Source organism: Elephas maximus, chromosome 3, assembly GCF_024166365.1.
Source record: "Elephas maximus indicus isolate mEleMax1 chromosome 3, mEleMax1 primary haplotype, whole genome shotgun sequence".
NCBI lineage: Eukaryota > Metazoa > Chordata > Mammalia > Proboscidea > Elephantidae > Elephas > Elephas maximus.
Genome location: NC_064821.1, coordinates 8,970,735 through 8,992,034, shown reverse-complemented (window position 1 = coordinate 8,992,034; position 21,300 = coordinate 8,970,735). Strand labels below are relative to the sequence as shown.

The 21,300-nt window shown below is 57.3% G+C and overlaps 1 protein-coding gene across 3 annotated transcripts in view; it reads right to left on the bottom strand.

Moving 5' to 3' along the window:
* NRTN (neurturin) overlaps positions 1-17,634 on the bottom strand; it is a 64,656-nt gene extending 47,022 nt beyond the window's left edge. For all 3 annotated transcript variants that reach the window (XM_049876548.1, XM_049876549.1, XM_049876547.1), the window contains exons 1-3: positions 17,483-17,634; positions 4,060-4,235; positions 249-848 (exon numbers count right to left, since the gene is read on the bottom strand). In XM_049876548.1, the coding sequence (XP_049732505.1) occupies positions 424-848; positions 4,060-4,228 (594 nt within the window). In that variant the 5' untranslated portion in view covers positions 4,229-4,235; positions 17,483-17,634 and the 3' untranslated portion in view covers positions 249-423. The remainder of the gene's footprint in view (positions 1-248; positions 849-4,059; positions 4,236-17,482) is intronic.
* Between the last annotated feature and the right edge of the window lie 3,666 nt (positions 17,635-21,300).

Genomic DNA, 21,300 nt, shown 5'->3' with positions numbered 1-21,300 from the left:
TCCACCTCCCTTTCCTATTCTAATCCTCCCCTTTCTTCCCCAGAAGCCCACACTGGGAGGAGGGGCAGAAGGACTCAGGGAGGTGAGAAGGAAGCTCTCTGCCAACACTGTCCCCACTTTTCTTTCGTCTCCCTTTGAGACTTCTTTCCTTCTCCAAAGCAAACGGGATCCTCCCATAATCCCCTGCAGACGACACCCTATCACCCCCCTTTCCCCAGTGGAGACAGCGCTTTCTCACGCGCCCTCACCCCCTCGTTTGGAGACCGGCACCCCGGGAGAGCGCAGAATCACAACCCTGGCTCCATTTTCCCACACTTTATCTCAACGCAGTTTTAACGAGAGTCAGTGCCATGGCCTCGACGGCATCTTCTGCGCATGGGCAGTCTGGCGAGGGGCCCGTCTCCCGGGCCCGTTGAGGTAGGGTCACACGCAGGCGCACTCGCGCGCCGACAGCTCGTGCACTGTGTGGTAGCGACTGTTTGTGTCCAGGAAGGACACCTCGTCCTCGTAGGCCGTCGGGCGGCAGCAGGGCTGCGCGCGCACCCGCTCCCGCCGCACGCGCCGTTGCTGGCGCAGGCGCCTTAGCCCTAGGTCGTAGAAGCGCGCGGCCGCCTCGCATGCGCCTGCGCAGTAGCGGAACAGCACCGTTTCGTCCGACGTGTATCCCAGGCCCAGCTCGCTCACGCGAACCTCGAGCTCGCGCAGCCCACACGGCCGCGTGCTCGAGCGCGCACGCGCGCGCCGACGCCGAGGCCCCACCCGACGGCGGGGTCCCGGGGGCCGCCCGACCCAGGGCGTCAGGTCGCGCAGCTCCACCGCGTCCGGGGCGCCTTGCAGCAGTGCTCGGTCTGCGAGAGTGGACAGGAAGAGAAGAGGGACGGGATCAGCAGGGAGTATCCAACCCTTGCTGTTTCCCCTGCAAAAAAAGACCCTTGCTGGGACACCTGGGGCGCTAGTGGACCGTCAGAACCCTTTTTCCCTCGTCCCTACATCCACTTTCTGCGCTGCCCTGGGGCGGGACGGTTTTGGGGGCCAGATCCAGCCCTCTGGCCAAAACCAGCCTCCTCTGCTGGGCTGCTCATGCGCTCTCTGGGCGGTGCTGGGGGGTGCATATCAGCCTTCTCCTCTGGCCCCCATGGCTTCTAACACCTCACTTGACTGTTCCCCCACGCTGGGCTGCCCAGAGCCTGGCTCGCCCTTTCTGGGTGTCCAGAGCTATTTTCCATCCTGCCCTCCCTCCTTTGAGCTGGGCTGATCCAAGTCTCTAACTTATTCCCTTTGGGGCCCCCTTTCCCTTTTACTCTCCCACCTAACACTTGCTCTCTGGAACCCATCCGGATCTATGCTGGGCTGCCCTGGCGGTCGTAGCCCCCTTTTCTCTTGGCAGCCCCCACTTCTTTGCAGAGATGAAAGGGGGCTCAACAGGCAGTGGTAGTGACCGAAGCTCTGCCCGAGCAGGGCCCCCAACTGCCCCCACCCCGTGCTGAGCTGTCCCCGGGCATTGGCACACCATTCCCACACCCCAATCCCTCACTGTTTAGCTGAATTGCTATAAGTCACTAACTCTCTTTGAGGCTCCCCACCCAAGGTCCCCACAGCCCCTGGGCTGTTTATGCAGCAGTGGACCTCAGTTTCCCTATCCAAAAAACCAAATTGGGGTGTTTGGGCCTCTCAGAATACATGGAGCAGCAACAGGTACTGAGGCAGAGGTTCCCAGGCCCCGTGGGGTGGCAGCAGCTACTGTCAGGACTACCCCGTTTTGTTGTTAGGTGCTGTTGAGTCAATTCTGACTCCTGGCAACCCCATGGGACACAGTAGAACTGCCCCATAGGGTTTCCTAGGCTTGTAATCTTTACAGAAGCAGATTGCCGGGTCTTTCTCCCGCAGAGCCGCTGGGTGGGTTCAAACCTGCAACCTTCCGGTTTTGGTTTACAGCTGAGTGCTTAACAGTTGTGCCACCAGGGCCCTGTGTTACAAGTGAGGAAACATAGTTCAAGAGTACAGAGATTTGCCCAAGACCACACCACCAGCAGATGGCGGAGCAGGGCCCGGACCGCCCTCCTCCCCCTCCGTCCTGAACCCAAGTTTGGCCCAAGTCCAGTCCCCCCATCCCCCCCGCCGTCCCTCAGTCGCTGGTACCCTGAGTCTCCGGTTCCCAGGGCCCTGCAGCCTAAATTTATTTCCCAAGGGGCAGGCCCTGCCCCAGTACTCGGCGGCCCCAGGAGAGTACAGGCGGTGGAATGGCAGGCAGTGCAGATGGTTGACCAGCAGTCAGGTGCTCCCAGCCACCAGGGAGCTGGCAGTCACCTTTGTGGTCGGGAGAGGAGGTCTCCAGTGTAGTCCCACCTGGCTCCAAGGCTGGTGCACCTGGTTGTCAAAGGCATGAGCTTTCTGGGAGGCCCCAGGGGGAGGGGCTGTCTGCTGCCCTGGGGGGTGGGTGTTCCCACAGCAGGGCTCAAAAGCCGGACAGACCCAGGTACTGAGCCTGGCTCTGCTCTGTGCAACTTCAGACAAGGGGTGGCCCTGCACGGTGCCTCAGTTTCCCTGCCTGCTCCGTGAAGCTGGCAAAATCCCTTCAGTGGCTGGAGCTGAGAGTGGGAAATGGGGGGGGGGCTGGGCAGTGTGTTCCCTGTTCTTTTAGCCCAGGGACGGGACTGGGGTGGCCAGGAAAGTCCACCTTGGGGGGCTAGGCGCCGGCCTAGCTCGTTTCCGGTGCTCCCACCCCTGAGGTGTGTGTCTGGGAAGTTACTGGAGGGGTTGCCAGAGAGACTACAGATACCCAGTTCCATTTGAGCTTCAGATAAACAATGAATACTTTTTTTAGTACAGTATATCTGTCTTTCCCCCCTCCCCCCAAGCAGGGCTGGCTACACGCACAGGGTCTGGAATATAAAGGCACGAGACGCTCACCATGCCTGAAATGCCACCATCACCAACAGCTTTGGGGATCTGGGGCCACTCCTCCCCCCAAGCAGAGCTGAGCCCAAGGACAGGATGCAAGCCAGGCAGGCACCCACCCATGGGCAGAGACCCTCCCCGGCTCCTCAAATTCCGCCCTTCTGTGCTTTGCCCCCGGGTCCTGGAATGCTGGCTTTTGGGGGCCCCTCCCAAGTCTCTGGGCCCCAGTGTCCTGGGAAGAACTTCGCTGCCTGCAGGGGGGAGCAGGGGCGGAAGTGAAACCCCCGCCGGGGGCCACCCTTGTCCATTGTGAGGACAAGAAAGACGGATTGTGTGGGCCGACGGAGCGGGCGTGGACGTGCACACAGGCTGCACGCGGCCCGCACACGAAAGCTCGCCCGCACGCGCCCCGCCCACGTCCGCACCCCAGCTGTGCGTGATGGCGCACGCATGGTCATGGGGCAGAAGGCTGGGGCGAGTGGGGTGCTGGGCATGGCCGCTGCCTGGGCCACGCCCCTCGGGGTGGGCCTTCCCATCTGTCTCTTCTCAGCCTAGTCTCTATCTCCTCTCGGTTTCACTCCGCCTCTATCTCTTTCTCTGGGTCTCTCTTCCTGTCTCTAGATCTCTCCTGTCTCCTCCATACACCTTAGTCCGTGTCCACCCTGGTGGGTCACTGGGTCCAGCCTTCCCCTCCCCTTCCCCCGCCGCACTGCAGCGGCCACCCAGACCGACTGCCAGGAGCTAATCTCCATCTGGCCCCCCTGCCCCTCAAGTTCAGAGCCTAATTCCTTGTGACAGCTGAGCCAAGAGACCCCAGTTCCCAGCAGCCACCCTTACTCCCTGCCAGGTCGTTGGGGGGATTTGCACTCTCCTTCCATCCATCTAAAAAAGCCTCAATGGCCCCACTCCACTGCCTGAAGTTCCACCATTAATGTTGTGTGCCCTCGAGTCGATGCCGACTCATAGCAGCCCTATAGGACAGAGTAGAACTGCCTCACAGGGTTTTCTAGGTTGAAATCTTTGGGAGCAGATCGCCAGGTCTTTCTCCTTCGGAGACACTGAGTTCGAACTGCTAACCCTTTGGTTAGCAGCCGAGCGCTTAGCAGTTGTGCCATCAGGGCTCCTTTATGGCCACCCCTTTTGGGAGGCGGAGGGGCTTACACTGGGCCAGGCGGGCGATTCGGGCATCCAGGGTGCGCGGCGGCCTGCGAAGCGGGGTCAGGGCGGGTCCCAGGCGCTGGCTGAGAAACAGGCCATCTCGACACATCCAGACGGAGAGCACGGAGCTGCAGAGCACCGAAGCCACGGCCGCCGCCTTCCAGCGCTGCATTCTCCGCCTGCGGGCACGGGGGGCGGGGGGGGGACAGGGGGGCCATCAGCTAACGCCCCCTCGTCCGTCTGCCCATCCACAAATGGGCGTGGGGTTCTGGGCACTGGGAACACGGCGGGGCCCCTGACCATGAACAACTCCTGCCTAATGATCTATAATAACGTAGGAACGATTCACCAAGGAACCACGGAACACGGTTGTGGAGAACACAACAGAGGTGGTGTGGGCGCTCCGAGGGGGGGTGACAGGGCAGCAGCCCCGAGCTGGGCTCCCCGAGTGTTTCCCTAAGCGGCTGACCATGGAGCCGAGACTTGAACAAAGGATAGGAATTGGCCAGGCCGAGGAGAATGGCATCTTGGGAGGGGGAAAAGCCAGTGCAAAGGCCCTGAGGCTGGAAGGAGGCTGGCATATCCCAGGAACAGCGAGGAGGTCACTGCGAAGGGAGGTGAGGCCACTACCGGCAGGGGGCACTGTGGGACAAGGGTGCAGAGGTGCGACGGCGCTAGAGGTACATCTGGGAGGCAGAAATCTGTCGCCTAGACTGATGTCCTTATAGTGACTTCCTGCCCCTCTCTGAGCCTCAATTTTCCCTCCAGACGAGTAAACTAATGCCCAGAATTGGGCAGCGATGCACTAAAGCTGCCCTCGACGTCGCGTGCCACCTCCAGACCTTTCCACCTGGAAGCATTTCTGCGCCCCTCCCTCCTTCCTCCCCTTCCCTTTCAGTCTGTTTGGCCGGTGCCTCCTCCAGGAAGCCTTCCCAGATTCCCCATACTGGCGCAGAGGGGGCCCCCACAATGCCCTGAGGTTCCCCCATCAGGGCCCCGACTTCCCTCTGCTGTGCCAGACTGGTCGCGTAGTGCTCACACAGTAGGTGTCTAATAACCCACGTGCACCCCACCCCCTGTCCCGCCAAGACGCGTTTACATTCCCCGGCCCGGCGGCCGCGGGGTGCCTGGCTGCCGGCCATGTAAACATTTACACGGCGTGCTGAAAGCCGGGCTGAACGCCGGCTCCCGCCGGCCAGAGCCTGGGCCAGCCTCCGCGCCAGGGCACCGCCCGTGGGGTAACCGGACGTCCCTGCGCTGGGGTAATGGGACGTCCCCGCGCGCGCCCGAGTGTGCGGGCGGGCGGGGCAATGTTTCCATGCAAATCTATTTGCATTTATTTGCCTGCGGTTTGCATTGCCGAGGGAGGAACCACTCGCAACCCCATCTCTCCGTCGCCTCACCCCATGGATACTGGAGCACAGCAGCCACACACTCCAAACAGAACGTGTGACATATATTAAGCGCCTGCTGGGTACCAGGCCTGTCGTTGCGCTCCCGGGGGAGGCACCTGTTATTGCTGTCGTTAGTTGCCATTGTGTGGAGACTCGGAGCGACCCCATGTGTGCAGAGCACAACTGCTCCATAGGTTTTCAAGGCTGTGACCTTTCAGAAACAGATCACCAGGCCTTTCTTCGCAGGCACCTCTGGGTGTGTTGGAACCACCAACCTTTCAGCTAGTAGTCAAGTGCTTAACCATCTGAGCCACCCAGGGGTTCCTAAGGAGGCACTAGTACCCTCATTTTACAGCTGAGGAAATTGAAGCACAGAGAAGGTAAGGCCTCGTTCAAGGGTGCCCAGCTAGAAGAGGACTGGAGATTTGAACTCAGGTGCTTTGTGGCACTGGGTTATTTGGTTTTTTTTTTTTTTGCTTTGACGTGACACACACTAAGCAAGCCAGTTTTGTGCTTGGGAACAAATGTTGTGGAGTAGCCCCGAGCACTTACTGGATCTTTGATACTGCGATTTGAATCGCTCTTGGTGATGCTGGTAGGAACTGAGGTCCCCAAAACAGGGGGAGGCTACAAACAAACCCTGAGCCAGCCTGGGGGTCTGTTAAGAGGCAGCCTGGAGGGAAGGCCCCCCAGGGTCAGCTCGACTGGTTCACTAGCACATAATAGGTGCTCAGTAAATACCTGTTGGATGGATGAATGGATGGATAAAAACGCTTTGCTGTCAAGTTGACTCATAGAGACCGTACAGCACAGAGCAGAACTGACCCACAGGGTTTCTAAGGCTGTCATCTTTACCGAGGAGCCCCGGTGGTACAATGGCTAATTGTGCTTAGCTGCTAACCGGAAGGTTGGTGGTTTGAACCCACCAGCAGCCGCTCCTCAGGAAAAAGATGTGGCAGTCGGCTTCTGTGCGGATTATAACCTCAGAAACCCTATGGGGCAGTTCTACTCTGTTCTGTACGTCACTGTGAGTCAGAAAGGACTCGATGGTAATGAGTTTGGTTTTTGGTTGGTAATCTTTATGGAAGCAGACTGCCTGTCACATCTTCCTCCCATGGAGCGGCTAGTGGGTTTGAACCACTGACCTTTTGGTTAGCAGCTGAGCGCTTAACCGCTGTGCCATCAGGGCTTCTTATGGATGGATGGGCAGACACAAAGAAACAAGGCATCCAGTGACTCAGATCCCAACTAGAAGGTCCAAGGTTTTAAGTCTGGCTATAATATGGCACCAATCACTGTCAAGAAACCCACCCCTGTTTATTAAGCACCAACTGTATTCTAAGCCTTGAGATTTCAACTGTCATCCCTTTTTTGGCCTCCCAATCAATCCACCCATTCATTCATTCATCCAACTTATATTGAGTACCTACTGTGTGCCCTGAGGATAGTGTGGGAACCAAGACAGACCAGGTACATCTGATGGGGAAGACAGGCAGTATACCAAGAAACAGGAACAAAATGATTTCAGGTGTCATGGAGTCGGATGGTGCTGGGAGAGTCAGGGGCCTTCCAAGGCAGAGGCACAGCCCATGCAGAGGCCCTGAGGCAGGACCGGGCCTGGTGCATTGGAGGATGGCAAGGAGGCCTGTGTGGCTGGAGTGGAGTGAGCAAGGGGGAGAGATGAGGAGGGGAGGGCAAGGATGGGGCCAGGCAGGTTGTGCAGGGCCTTCCGGGTGACGGGGAGAATATTTCATCCCCAAGGTTGTACGGCAAGCAGAGGTCAGCTGTGGGGTTTGAACCTGGGCCTGTCAGGTACCAAAACATACCCCCTCTTCCCTTAACGAGCACTTACTCTGTGCCAGGCCCCATTCTATCCGCTTAGTGTGTATTGAGTCATTTCAACTTCACAAGAGTTCCAAGAAACAGGTCATATCCTTATCCCATTTTACAGATGGGAATACTGAGGCCCAGAGAGGTGAAATGACTTGCCCAAGGTCACAGAGCTGGAATTTGAACCTAGGTGACCTGACCCCCCCCCCCCAGGGAGGGGAGACAGGGTAGGGAAGCTGACACAGGCCCTCCCTGGTCCCCCACCTGCCCTCACACCAGCTCTTAAAGAAGCATGCCTCAGTTTCCCCATTAGGCTGGAACAGCCTTGGGCTCTGGCACTCCGTTTCTACCAAGAGCTTGACTAGGGACAGGGAGGGTGGAGGAGGTGCCAGCCCCAGGGTGGCCTGGTTAGAGGAGGCCCCAGTGGCCTTGGAGGCATAGACCCCCCGGAGCTCTGATGGGGGACAGGAAGTCCGGGGGTCATCCGGTGGCAGCGGTGGGGCCCAACGTGATTGGCTGACAAGCATCTGCTAACAATGGGCCTTTCTGTGCCGGGGTCACCCAACTGGTTTGTCTCTGGCACTGACCAACCAGGAGGGGGTGTGCTGGAGGGCACAGGGGTGGGGGCGGCAGGTGTGCACGATGTGTGTGCCTGGGTGTCAAGGAGGCTCCGGGGGAGGGGGCCAGCTCATTCACACGGCACACTCAAGGCTCACACCCACACACACTCACACTCAGCGTTCTCATGTTCTCACACACACTCAATCCCCTCACACACATGCACTTGGGCATTCTCACTTGTACACTTGTATACACTCCCAGACACTATCACACACACTCAGGGGCATTTTCACACTCAAATATCACACTGCACTTTGCCTTTTTCATACTCACGCACTCAGACACTACCCCATACATTCAAACTATCACACTCAGTCAGACACTACCACACTCATACAAGCATGCTGTTACACTCAGGTGTTCTCACACTCACACATCTGGACATTTTTACATTCACTCACTCACACTTGGACACTATCACACTCACACCCAAACATCATGCTTATGCACTTGGACATTTTCACACTCATAGACTTGCTCACACATGCACACGATGTTTTCACATTCGCAATCATACATTTATACGTTTTCACACTCACAGTCAAGCACTATCACAGCCGTGCACTAGAATACTTTCATATACACATGATCAGACTCACACACTCGCTGTCTTCACTCTCACCCAAACATTATTAGACATACGCACACTTGGGCATTTTCACACTCACACTTGGGCACTGCCACATTCACACTTGGATGTTTTCACATTCACAGCTGTACACTTATACACGTTCACACTCAAACACAATTGCACACACTGTGCATTATCACACTTATGCACTCAGACATTTTCACACTCATACTTGAACACATCACACTCACACACTGGTATGTTTTCACATTCACACCCAGGTGCTGTCACACTCACAGCTGAACACTATCATGCGTGCTTGGTGTTTTCACACTCATGCACTTGGACGTTTTCTCACTCACAAACTTGAACACGATTACATTCCCTCTGGTGTTTCTCCACTCTCACAGACACATGTCATCTGTCCCACACTGACACAGATAATAGGCACGCGTGGACACACACACTCACACACAAACTTGTCCCGATAGGACGACAGGGACACGCAGGGGGAGAGCAGGAGGAGGTACGGGCAGGGAGGTAGCCCAGATGCGCACCAGGATTTATGCCCTGGCCAGGGGCTGACGCCTGCATCCCGGCTACATGCTCACACCCCCGGCAGGGAGTACTCAGGCAGACATGCCATTAGCGCTCCTGGGCCCATGGGAGCACAGATTTCAGGGGAACAGTAAGCAAGGAAGTTATGGTGGGTCAAGGGTGGGGTGAATGGAGGCAAAGAAGGCAGTGACCCGGGAGGGAACCACCCACCCTGACCACTGATCCTGGGCCCAGGTCTGCTCCTGCCGCCATCTCCACAGTCCTGGGGAAAATGTCCAGACCCAGGAGACTTCTCACTACCCAGCCGGGGGCAGCCTCCCTTCCTTGGGGACCACGGCAGCCTAAATCTCAGCAAGAGGGAGCTAGGATAGACCCCGGGGGGCCACAGAATCCACGGTGCTGGGACAGGAGCGGGGGAAACTGAGGCTCAGAGAGAGGTGGTGAGCAGTCCAAAGTCACACGGCTGGGCAGGTCCTTCCGACCCAAGGAGCAGACGGCCAGGGTGAGGTGTGTGAGTGTTTCTGGCAGCTTCCTCAGCAATGCCAGGAAACGGTGCTCATTAGTGTCATGCTCCACTCTTCCACCAAGCTTTCCCGGGGGCACTCACCACGCATACCTGGGCCTGGAGTCACCAGCCTCTGTCCGCTAGTGCTCCTGGCCTCAGGGAGGTACCTGCTTCTTGCCCACTCCCACCAGTCATCTCTTCCAGGCTGGGTGAGGCCTGGAATCCGGGCCTTTCCCCATCAGGCAAACTCCTACTCATCCTTTGAAGCCCTGGTTGCTGTAGCCCCTCCTCCAGGAAGTCTTTCCTGCTCCCCATCTTGGCTCCTCTGCCCTGGGTCCCTCTCTCTTGCCCAGCCCTCACAGTGTGGTGTCTATGTCTCATCTGTCTTCCCCAGACTGGGAGCTTCTTCAGGGCTGGCTGGCTGAGTCTTCTTAAAGCACAGGGCTGTCTCCACAATTCTGTTTTCGGAGGAATGGACTCGCTGCGGCTCTCAGTCGCCATGCTTTTGCCTATGTGGTGCCTCCCTCCATACACACCTTTCTTCCTCTCCTCCTCACCCCCAGACATGCCCTCCTATGCCTCAGTTTCCCCATCTTCTGGAAGAGCCCAAAAGTGGACTGTGGGAACGCTGGAGGGAAACCAGCGAAGCCTAAGCAGGCTGCTCTTGGGGCTGCCAGCACTGCCCACAGCAGAGTGAGCCAGGCTGAGTGGGTACGCAGGGGTCAGGAAGTGAGTGTGTGAGAAAGGGCATGTGTTGTGAGTGCCACAGTACACAGGCTCAGGATGGCTGAGCTCAGATCTCTGCTTGGCCTCTTCCTGGCTGAGTAAATGGGCAGGCATGCTCCTTCCCCTCTCCAAGCCTCAGTTTCCCCATCAATATAATGAACCCAACAGCCTCTGTCATTTGGTTATTGTTGTTGTTGGGTGACATCCTGTCGATTTTTGATTCATAGCAACCCAAAGTGACAGAGCAGAACTACCCCACAGGGTTTTTGAGGATCTTTACAGGAGCAGATCACCAGGCCTTTTCTCCCACAGAGCAGCTGGTGGGTTCAAACTGCTGTGCGTTTGAACAATATCATTAATATCACAAGCAGGTAAAGTTTTGCTGAAGATCAAAAATGGCTGCAGCAGTCCATTGACAGGGAACTGCCAGAAATTCAGGCCGGATTCAGGAGAGGACGTGGAACGAGGGGTATCACTGCTGATGTCAGATGGATCCTGGCTGAAAGCAGAGAATACCAGAAGGATGTTTACCTCTGTTTTGTTGATTATACAAAGGCATTCGACTGTGTGCATCATAACAAATTATGGATAACATCGAGAAGAATGGGAATTCCAGAACACTTAATTGTGCTCATATGGAACCTGTACATGGACCAAGAGGCAGTCGTTAAAATAGAACAAGGGTATACTGATTGGTTTAAAATCAGGAAAAGTGTGCATCAGGGTTGTATCTTTCACCATACCTATTCAATCTGTATGCTGAGCAAATAAGTTGAGAAGCTGGACTATATGAAGAAGAATGGGGCATCAGGATTGGAGGAAGACTCATTAACAACCTGCGTTATGCAGAAAGTGAAGAGGACTTGAAGCACTTACTGATGAAGATCACAGACCACAGCCTCCAGTATGGATTACACCTCAACATAAAGAAAACAAAAATCCTCACAACTGGACCAATGAGCAACATCATGATAAACGGAGAAAAGATTGAAGTCATCAAGAATTCATTTTACTTGGGTCCACAATCAACAGCCATGGAAGCAGCAGTCAAGAACTCAAATGATGCACTGCACTGGGCAAATCTGCTGCAAAAGACGTCTTTAAAGTGTTAAAAAGCAAAGATGTCACTTTAGGGATTAAAGTGCACCTGGCCCAAGCTGTGGTGTTTTCAGTTGCCTCATGTCCATGGGAAAGTTGGACAATGAATAAGGAAGACTGAAGGAGAATCGACGCCTTTGAGTTAGGGTGTTGGTGAAGAATACTGAATATACCACGGGCTGCCAGAAGAGCGAACAAATCTGTCTTGGAGGAAGTGCAGCCAGAGCGCTTCTTAGAAACAAGGATGGTGAGCCATTGTCTTACGTACTTTGGTCATATTATCAGGAGGGACCAGTCCCTGGAGAAGGACATCATGCTTGGTAAAGTAGAAAAAAACCAAACCAAACCCAGTGCAGTCGAGTCGATTCCGACTCACAGCGACCCTATAGGACAGAGTAGAACTGCCCCCATAGAGTTTCCAAGGAGCGCCTGGTGGATTTGAACTGCCAGGTCATCAGAAAAGAGGAAGACCATCAACAAGATGGACTGACAGAGTGGCTACAACAATGGGCTCAAACATAGCAATGATTGTGAGGATGGCGCAGGACCAGGCAGTGTTTTGTTCTGTTGCATATAGGGTCACTATATGTTAGAACTGACTCAACAGCACCTAACAACACGACAATCTTTACAGGAGCAGATTGCCAGGTCTTTATCCCGCAGAGCTGCTGGGCGGGTTTGAACTGCCAACCACCAAGCATTTAACCATTAAGCCGCCAGATTGTTGTTGTGCCACCAGGAGGGCCATTCAACTCAATGAAGCCCTGCAGGCAGATAGGCAGTGGTAGGTGGTATCGCCGAGTGTGTTCACCCAGGCTTCAGACAAACATGTGTCCGAGGCTGTGCCTCCGTTTCCCCCATTAGTTGCACACAGCACCAGGGTTGGCAGATGGGGCTGATCCTAGGGCAGCCCTGCCCACCTCCCTTCCCCGAGATGGCCCTAGGGGTTCCTGTTGAGGGGGAAACTGAGGTCCTATGAGGGGCGGGACTCGGCCAGGGCCCCAGGCCTCTCCCAGAGCAAGATTCAATCGCCGTGCAAACAAGAAACAAATTCCACAGCCCACAAAAATGTGCCCTCTCCCCTAGGGAGCCGCAGGGCCCGGCCCCACCCTGTGGTGGGGACAGGGAAGCCAGTGCAGCCTCCAGCCGGTGACGCACATCTGGGGACAAACCAGGGACATCTGGTGAGCACAGCTGGTTCCGATGCTGCATCTGCAGGGGCTGGGGGCCAGCCCGTGGGGTGGCTCCATGTCGGGGGGGTACAGACAGAGACAACCTCGGATGTCCCTTCCAGGCCTGGCCAAGGGTGGGGGCCCAGCCCCCCCTTTTCCCTACCCCACAAGCTGCCCTATCGCTAGAATCATCGCTGGCTCCCTACTACTCTGAGTGTCAAGTCCTGGCCCTGAGCTTGTCATGAAGGGCTTCGGGTCTGTCTTTGCCAAAGTGAAGCTGAGGGTAGACAGACAGGGGAACGACCTCTAGGGAAGACTGAGAAGCCTGGGGTCTGTGCTGGCTACTACATGATAATAGTAAAATAATAATAATAATAACTAATAGCTGACACTGGTGAACGACGCTATTGGTATCATTTTAAGCACTTTACAGCAAGGTATAGACCATTTTATTCCCATTTCGTAGATGGGAAAACTGAGCCCCAGATAAGTGAAGTGACTTGCTGAGAGTTACACTGTGCGTAAGGGTTGCACAGTGTGTAAGTGGTGAAGCTGGGATTTCAACTGAGGAAAACTCCTACTCATCGCTCAAAGCCCCAGCACCAACACCTCCTTGTCTACATTCTCAACCACTGTGCTATATAGCCAGGAGCCCTGGAGGCTCAGTGGTTAAGCGCTGGGCTGCTAACCGAGAGGTTGGAGTTGGAACCCACTAGCCGTTCTGCAGGAGAAATATGTGGCAGTCTGCTTCCATAAAGATTACAGCTTTGGAAACCCTATGGGGCAGTTCTGCCTTGTCCTATAGGGTCACTATGAGTTGGAATCGACTTGACGGCCCTGGGTGCTCTATGGCCTCCCTAGCAACAACAACAACAACAATAGTAATGTTAACAATTACCTCCTGGGGAAGCTGGCTATTCCACTGATTCAATGCCAGGCACTGTGCCAAGTGTTTTCCATACATCGAATTCTCACCAACACAGTCCCTGAAGAAGACATTATTATTAGCACCTGTTTTCCACACAGGGAAACTAAGGCTCAGAGAGGTGAAGTGACTTACCCAAGGTCACACAGCAAATAAGTGACCGAGCTGAAGTTTGAACCTGACCACTGCCTGGAAGAGCCCTGGCTCTTGGTAACAAGGGTAGTGTTGAGGGGAAGGAGAGGAACAGGGGGGTGGTGTGGTGTTAGTCCTGCTGTTTAGGGAGAACAGTAGGGCCAAGACCCAGAGACATTTTCTCAGAGACATACAGCAGAACAGAATAACCAAGTAAAGCCCCCCTCTTGAAAAAAACAGAAACCAAACTCGTTGCCATTGAGTCAGCTTCAACTCATGGTAACCCCATGTGAGTCAGAGTAGAACTGCTCCACAGGGTTTCTGATGGCTGATTTTTCAGAAGTTGGTCACCACCCCTTTCTTCTGAGACACCTCTGGGTGGACTAGAATCTCCAAACTTTTGGTCAGCAGCCAAGCGTGTTCACTGTTTGCACCAACAGGGACTCCTGGAAAGGGTCTACGTGGCAAAAAACCAGGGTGCCAGGCCAGGTTCTGCCCCCAACTCATTAACTGAACAACCACTCGTTGAGCTCTGTGTGCCAGGGCCTGGGCTAGGAGCCAGGGACTCAGTATCACACTGCCGACCCAGGCCCCATCTCACCAAGCTCACCATCCAATGGGAGAGATGGATAATAAGAAATACGTACGGTAATTTCGATATTGACAACCGCAACAACAAAGGTAAAAAAAGGTGAAGCAATAGTCTGGGGGCTGGGTGATCAAGGAGAGCTTCTTGGAGGAGGTAGAATTAGTGCTCAGACCAGAAGGATGCGGAAGAAGCTGCCAAGTGCAGATCTAAGAAGGGTGTTCCAAGCAGAGGGACTCGTAAGCTCAAAGGCTGGGAGGCAGGACCATGCTGGGCCTGATCCAGGCGACCAGCGTGGCAGGGGTGGATGAAGCCAGGGGGAAGCGTGGAGAGATGAGGTGGAGAGGGTGTCTCCATTCCCCACTGGCCCCTGGAGCCTTCGTGTTCTGGGGGAGGCCCGGCAGGCAGGGCTGGGGAGTGTGTGTGGAGAGGGGCCGCCAGCTTTTCAAACCCACCATTTCCGGCCGGCCCTCTGAGGCTGGCCCATAAAACTTCCACCTTGACCACGCTGGGTTGGCTGGAGCCGGCCACGCGGGCCTCTGGGGCTGGAAGGAGGGGGCTCCCAGAGTGAATGACGAGATCAGGCTAATAAGGCCTGGCACGGCTGAGCCGCTGGTGTGGGGCCCAGCAGGTGGCACAGGGGGCGTGTGGGTCCTCGGAAAGCAGCCAGGAGGACACCTCACAAAGCTGGCTACCTGACAGAAAGGGAAACTGAGGCACAAGCTTCAACACTAGGGGAGACTGAGAACCAGCCCCCAGATCTCCTGGGAACCAGGCATCAGAGTCGCCTGTGCCTTCTCCCCCTATCTGAGCCAGGTTAAAATTCTGCCTCAGGTTCCCGACATACTTTTATATAGGCACAGCGGGTGCCATCTCCCTGGGCCTCAGTTTCTCTACCTGTGAAGTGGGACCCACCTGCTGCCAGAACTTGGCTGCAAGCAGAGGCCCCCTGTCTGATTTCTTCTAGGGCCTGCCCAAAGCCTGATTTCACTCGGATGTGACTGGAGTATCTTTCCATTCCAACATCTCTAAGAGAACTTTCCTGAACACACCTGCAAGTAGGAGGCTGGTGGGCTTGTTTGGAAGCCTGTTGTCCATCTCCCACCCACCCTCCCCCAACCTCCTCTCACCCCCTGCTTCATCCTAGCACACAGCTTGGCACAAAGTAGCTTAATGCTAAGGACACACACAGAGCCTCCCCAGCCTGTTTTCTCAGCGGCAAAATGGGAACAAGCAGGCCCCCTGCTAGACTTGCTCAGTAAATACACAGTGGGTGCTCACTAGGCAGAAAGGGAGACTCTGTTTGCTCTCCCCTCATAAGCCCTTGAGGCCCAGACCCCCTCCCACCCTACCTTGAGGGACCAGGGAAGGTGCTTCTGGGGAGACCCCTCAGCAAAGGCAGCCAGGCCCAGTGACGCTGGATGCGTTACGAACTTGCTCCTCTTTCCTGTGTGTCTAATCCTTACCTCCAGGGAGCCCTCCTTGAGTGTCCCCGTTCTGTTGGCCCTCTGCCGACCTTTTGGAACAGCCTCTCCCTCCCATACCCACAGGGTTACCCTGGAGATTCTGAAACTAACCATGCTATTTCTGCCTCCAGGACTTTGTATGTGCAGTTTCTTCACCTGCCCTTTCTTTGCCCACTTAGAAAACTCCTACTCAACCTTCACAGCCCCAGCTCCAATGCTCCTTCTCCAGAAAGTCTTCCCTGAGCCTCTTACTCTCAGGTAAAGCCCTCGCTCCCCACTCTGAGCACCCCTAGTCCCTGTCCCTGGGTCTCCCTTGAAGGACAGGGCCCAGGAGCCCTGACACCAGAGACAGCCACACCATTCCTGTTCAACAAACATTTGTTGAAACAATTTCTTGATTGTGTCTTTGTGCCTGGCTGCAAACTTTTTGGTCCTTTTTCCCGTCCGAGATTCTTGAAAGCTGTACCCTCTACTGTTCCTTAAAAACTGAGGCCCCTAAGGGGACAAGCGCAGATGGTGGAATTTCAGCACTGTGCCCAGCTGCCTGGGGGTGTTTGGTTTTCTTCCCTGAAAACACCCCTAGATCCAGCTATTTGCTGCTAGCTGGCAGTGGGCTGTAAAGACCTGCGACGGGCTTCGGAACCCACACCTCTGGAGTCCTGGGGTGAAGGGAGTGGGGAGGGCTGCCTAAAGAGCCCCAAGGCAGGGGCTTGGGGGTAGAGAGAAGCTGCCAAAGCCTGGAATCTTCCCCCTACTGACACATCCGCCTGGGCCAGTCACGCCCCATTGGGGCTTCCTCAGCCTGGGGCACTCTGAGACAAAGAGTATCATGGAACACAGAGAGTACGGTGTTGGGCAGGGAGAGGGCAGGGCAGATGGGAAAGTCAGGGGTCTGGTCTCCTCTGCCACCCCCCACCCCATGTCCCTGGGCCTGCTTCCCATACCTGGGCTGGTGACACAGCCTTGCAGGTAACTACCGCCTGCTGAGCCAAGCTGGCGGAATCCCAATGTATGCTGGTGTTTCCTGAGAAGGGGGCCGAGTGGCATTTCTTTCTCCAGTGTAACCCCAAATCTGTCCACTGTCCCCAGCCCCCTGTGCCTAATGACTCCAGAACCCCCAAACCTCAACTCCTGGGAGGGTTTTAAGAATGTCCCCTGCAAGAGATGCCTGTTTTCAAACGCACGGGAAGGAGGACGCAGGGTCCCCCTTCAAATCCAGTCTTTGCCCTTAAGGGACCCCCCTCAAAGAGTTTCGCGCCCTCTTGTGGCTGAACAGCTGCTCCAGGAGCGGGGAGGGCCCGGCCCTCACCGGAGGACACGGTGTCCCCAGCGGCGAAGGCAGCGGCGGCGGCGCGCAAGGGAACTCAGCTGGAACGCGCCGCTGACAGATGTTTACTTCTGGGCGCAGCTGGGCCGCGACGGCAGCCCACGCCCGGACTCTGCCGGCTCCGATGCCCCTACGATCCTTTGGAGACCCCAAGTCTGGAGGGAGGGATGTCTGGGTCTCGCCCTCCCAGAGGCTGGGGAGGGGGATTCCGGCTGCTCCTGCTTCCAGCCCCCAAAGCACCCCTTCCCAGGGGTCCGAGGAGGCAGAAACGTGCCCGCCCCGTCGGACAGGGACCCCCGCCAGGTCCGGGATTGAAGAGGCGGTTAAGATCTCGCCCCCCTCCCAGGCCACGCGCAGACCTGTCGCCCCCTTGGCCCCACCCTCCTACACACGCCGGTTCGGGACTCCAGGAGGGAAACTCCTAGGCTACCCGGGATCCCTGCCAAGCCCCCCAAGTCCCCGTCCACGGGAGCGCCTTCCCCCCCGCGCCGGGACCCCCGCCTGCCTCTGCTTACCTGCTCTGGGCTCCGTACTACCCGTCAGTGGCGGCCGCGCCTGCCGCCCGCGCCGGCCCCAGCCCCTGCCGCCGCGACCGCCATCCTGGCCGCCTGGGGGACCCGGGCCGGAGGGGGCGGCCGCGGTGGGGGCGCGGCGCGGGCCGGCCCATGGGCCCCCCGGCTCGCTCAGCCGCGGGTTGCGGCCATCCGGGCCCAGCGGGCTGGGGCTGGCCTGCCCTGGACGGCCGGCGGCGCAGAGGGTTCGGGCGCGGGCGCACTGACGGCGCGGGCGGCCTGAGGCGCGGTGCGGACGCGGGCGCGGCGGCGGCGCGAGAGGCCCGGCGCTCCGAGCCGCTCCGCGGCGCGCTCTCCCGCCGCCTCGGCCGCTCCCGCCGCGGACGGCTCGGCCGGCGCGGGCCGGGGGCGGGGCCGGGGCGGGGCCGGGGGCGGGGGCTCGGGTTTGCAGGCCCGGAGCCGCCCCGCCCCTCTCCCGCCCGAGAGAGAGCCCAAGGAGCGCAGGTGGCGGGGGCGCCGGGGCCACCAGGGCCCCCCCAGACGGCCATCACCCCAGGCCACGGGGACCCCGACGGCGCCCCTTCGGGTAAGCCTGGGCCCCAAACGCGCCCCCTCCCTGAGGTTCCCCTCCCTGTAGTCCCTCTCCAGGGAACTAAGGGGACAGCGCCCCCATCCCATTGGCGGTGGCCGCGGCCCACAACTCCGCCACCCCACTGAGGATTATGGGGCCCCCAATTCTGCCCATGTCCCCTTTCCAGAAAGCTGGGTCACAGGAGAAGTTCCCTCCCCAAGAAAGTCCTTCCACGGAATCAGGGAAGTGAGACCCAAAGTTTCCCCCTATTTCGGCACGCGATGCCCTAAGACGACACCCGCGGTCCCCAGAGCCCCCCATTAAGTGGTACTTCCCCACAATATGGCCTCCCAGCCCTGTGGAGGACCCCATTCCCACTCCAGGCTCCGGATTAAGCCCTCTCCTTTTTTTGGCACCAAGACCCCCGCGCCCGGCGCGCCCCCAACGAGTCCTTCAAGCCCACTGGACGCACCTCCTCGACGGCTCTGCGTTCCCAAAGCGCCCCCTGGCGGCGCCAGGCGGACTTGGGCACGGGTGGAGGGGCGGGACAGGGCCGGGTGGGGCGGGGCTGGTTCTACAATGGTGCCGCCCCCAACCAGGCCCCGTTACCGAAAGACAGGCTCCCTAGGCTCCCCGCAAGTAGGCTACTCCTGGCGCGGAAAGGGCCTCAGTTTGTGTTCCTCGGGCCTCGCGCTCTAATATCTCACTCCCGCCGCCTGCCTTCTTCCTACCTCAGCAGCGTGGGATTCCTAAGGGTATTAGGCCTTTCTAGGACCCCATCAAAGAGCCCTGGTGGCGCAACAATGGTTAAGCGTTCGCCTGCTAGCCAAATGGTGGACGGTTCAAAACCCATCCAGCCGCTTCATGGGAGAAAAGACCTGGTGATCTGCTTCCATAAAGGTTACAGTCTAGAAAACCCTATGGGGCAGTTCCACTCCGTCATGTGGGGTCGCTATGGGTAGGAATCCACTCTATGGCACCGAACCACAACAAGACCCCACCCCATTCCCAAGAAGTCTATACAACTTCATTACTACACAGAGTGCTTGGTGATGGGGAGTGCTCAGACAGCCTCACCACCCACTCTGCGGGCTGATTTGGGCGTGGGACGACTGGGTGTGTGCGCGGGGTTGTGAACGTGTGAGCGGAGTGTTTGTGGATGAAGGGGCGTGAGAGTGGGCATGTGTCAGAGAAGTGTGCCCTTGGCCCGCTCCTTTGCCTCTCAGTGCCTCGGTTTCCTCACTGTGCCACAAGGGTGTGATTAGTAGTGAGGACTGAATGAGTGAGGGTGAGAAACCGTGTCTGGTGCGTGGTGAGCAGTGCCCACATGCCCATCATATTGCTGTTGAAAAATGCTCCCTCCCAGGACCGCTGACACACCCCTCCCAGGGACACACACACACACGCCCGGGCTGGGAGGGCAGAGTGGCACTGGCGGCCTCATATACAGATCCCACTGCCGTGCCGTGCACACACGTCACTGAAAACCCCCAGGAGCACACCCTGCCGCCATTGCTGCACATGCATTTACACACGCACGCCAGCATTTGCACGTGCACAACACCGTCACACGCAGGTCCTCACTCACAGACATGTGCTAAAGCTCCATCAAGCACATGGTCCTGTGTCTCACACGCAGCAGATTGTAGCACACTCCCACACTGCCTGGCACTGGTACACACGTTAACATAGACACACACAGGCACAGTCACTGGGCACAGACAATGCAACCCACACGTAGTCCCTGACCCTTTCTAGGCCGCCCAGGCTGATACAGCCACAAGGACAACTCACACCATTCCCGATGCACGTGCGCGTGTGCACACACACACAGCGCTCACACACAGTTTTCACACAAAGACCCACAAGGCTTACACGCCACCCGGTGTCTACTGCACAGCCACACTCACAGAAATCAGAGATGCTGTCATACACAACACACACACACACACGCTGGACCCGGCTGGGAAGCACAGCCCTCCTGCACACACACAGCCCGGCCAGGAGCCCACCCCCACTCCAGCCAGCCACCATTAAGCTGTCACCAGCTGCCCCTTGGCCGCCTCCCGCTCACTCCACATAGCCTGTGCCCCTTCCCCGCCGCCGGCTGGGGGCCGTGGGGGCGGGGCCGTGCAGACACATGGGGCGCAGGACACACACATGTGCCCACCATGTGGACACTTGTAAAACGGTTGCCCTGGCAACAGCGACTTGAAAGACTTGGTTCTTCCTCCAGATGGGCGGGGCAAGGGCTTGGGGCGGGGCCGCGGTGGGCCGGGAAGGGATCGGGCAGGAGATGGGACGCCGTACCCAGGCCCACCTTCACGCAGATCCAAGGCTGGTCACGCTCATGGCCAGACACAAACCCACATGTGGGCAGAGACGCTGTCACACTTAGGGACAGGAATAATCACATGGATGTACACGGGAAGCAGCCCCTGTCAGACTCAGGGACACACACTGACACAGACACACACAGGAGCCCCTGTCACACTCAGGGCCATGCACACTCACACGGAAACACATGAAAGAGCCCCTGTCACACTCAGGGACACACACACTCACATGCACACACACAGAAGCCCCCACCCCACTCAGGGACACCCACAGTCACACAGACACACATGGGGGAACCGTCACACTCAGGGACACACACACAAAAGAGCCTTATCATGTTTAGGGACAAACATACATGGACATATGCAGAGCAGCCTCGTCACACTCGGAGACACACACTCACATAGACACACACAGGAGCCCCTGTCACAGTTACAGACATGCACACTCACAAACATGCAGGGAGGGGCCCCATCACACTTGGACACACACACTCACAGGGACACACACTGGAGGCCCCATGCCTCACAGGATCAGTCCCCATGGTCACCCCTGAAACTCAGGCTTATTCCCTCCGAGGCCTCATAGGGTCATCTTAGTCAACCCAGCACCCCTGGCCACTTTGTCATCAATTCACACATGTTTTCATCACCTAGACAGGAAGTGACAAACATTCTGTCCCACTCCCTGACTCACACCCACAGCTGGGAACTGGGGTGCACATGGACACACCCTCCTCGCCCCACCCTGTCCCAGCCCTACTGGCAATTTTGAACCCCCAGACAGAACCCTTGGAGTCCAGGACACTCCACAAGGCCCCACCCCTAAAGAACTGTCTGGATCTGCTGCCTGGGAGGTCGATGGGACACAGGGGTGGTTCTATTTGCAGGAAACACTCAGATTTTCATGCTTT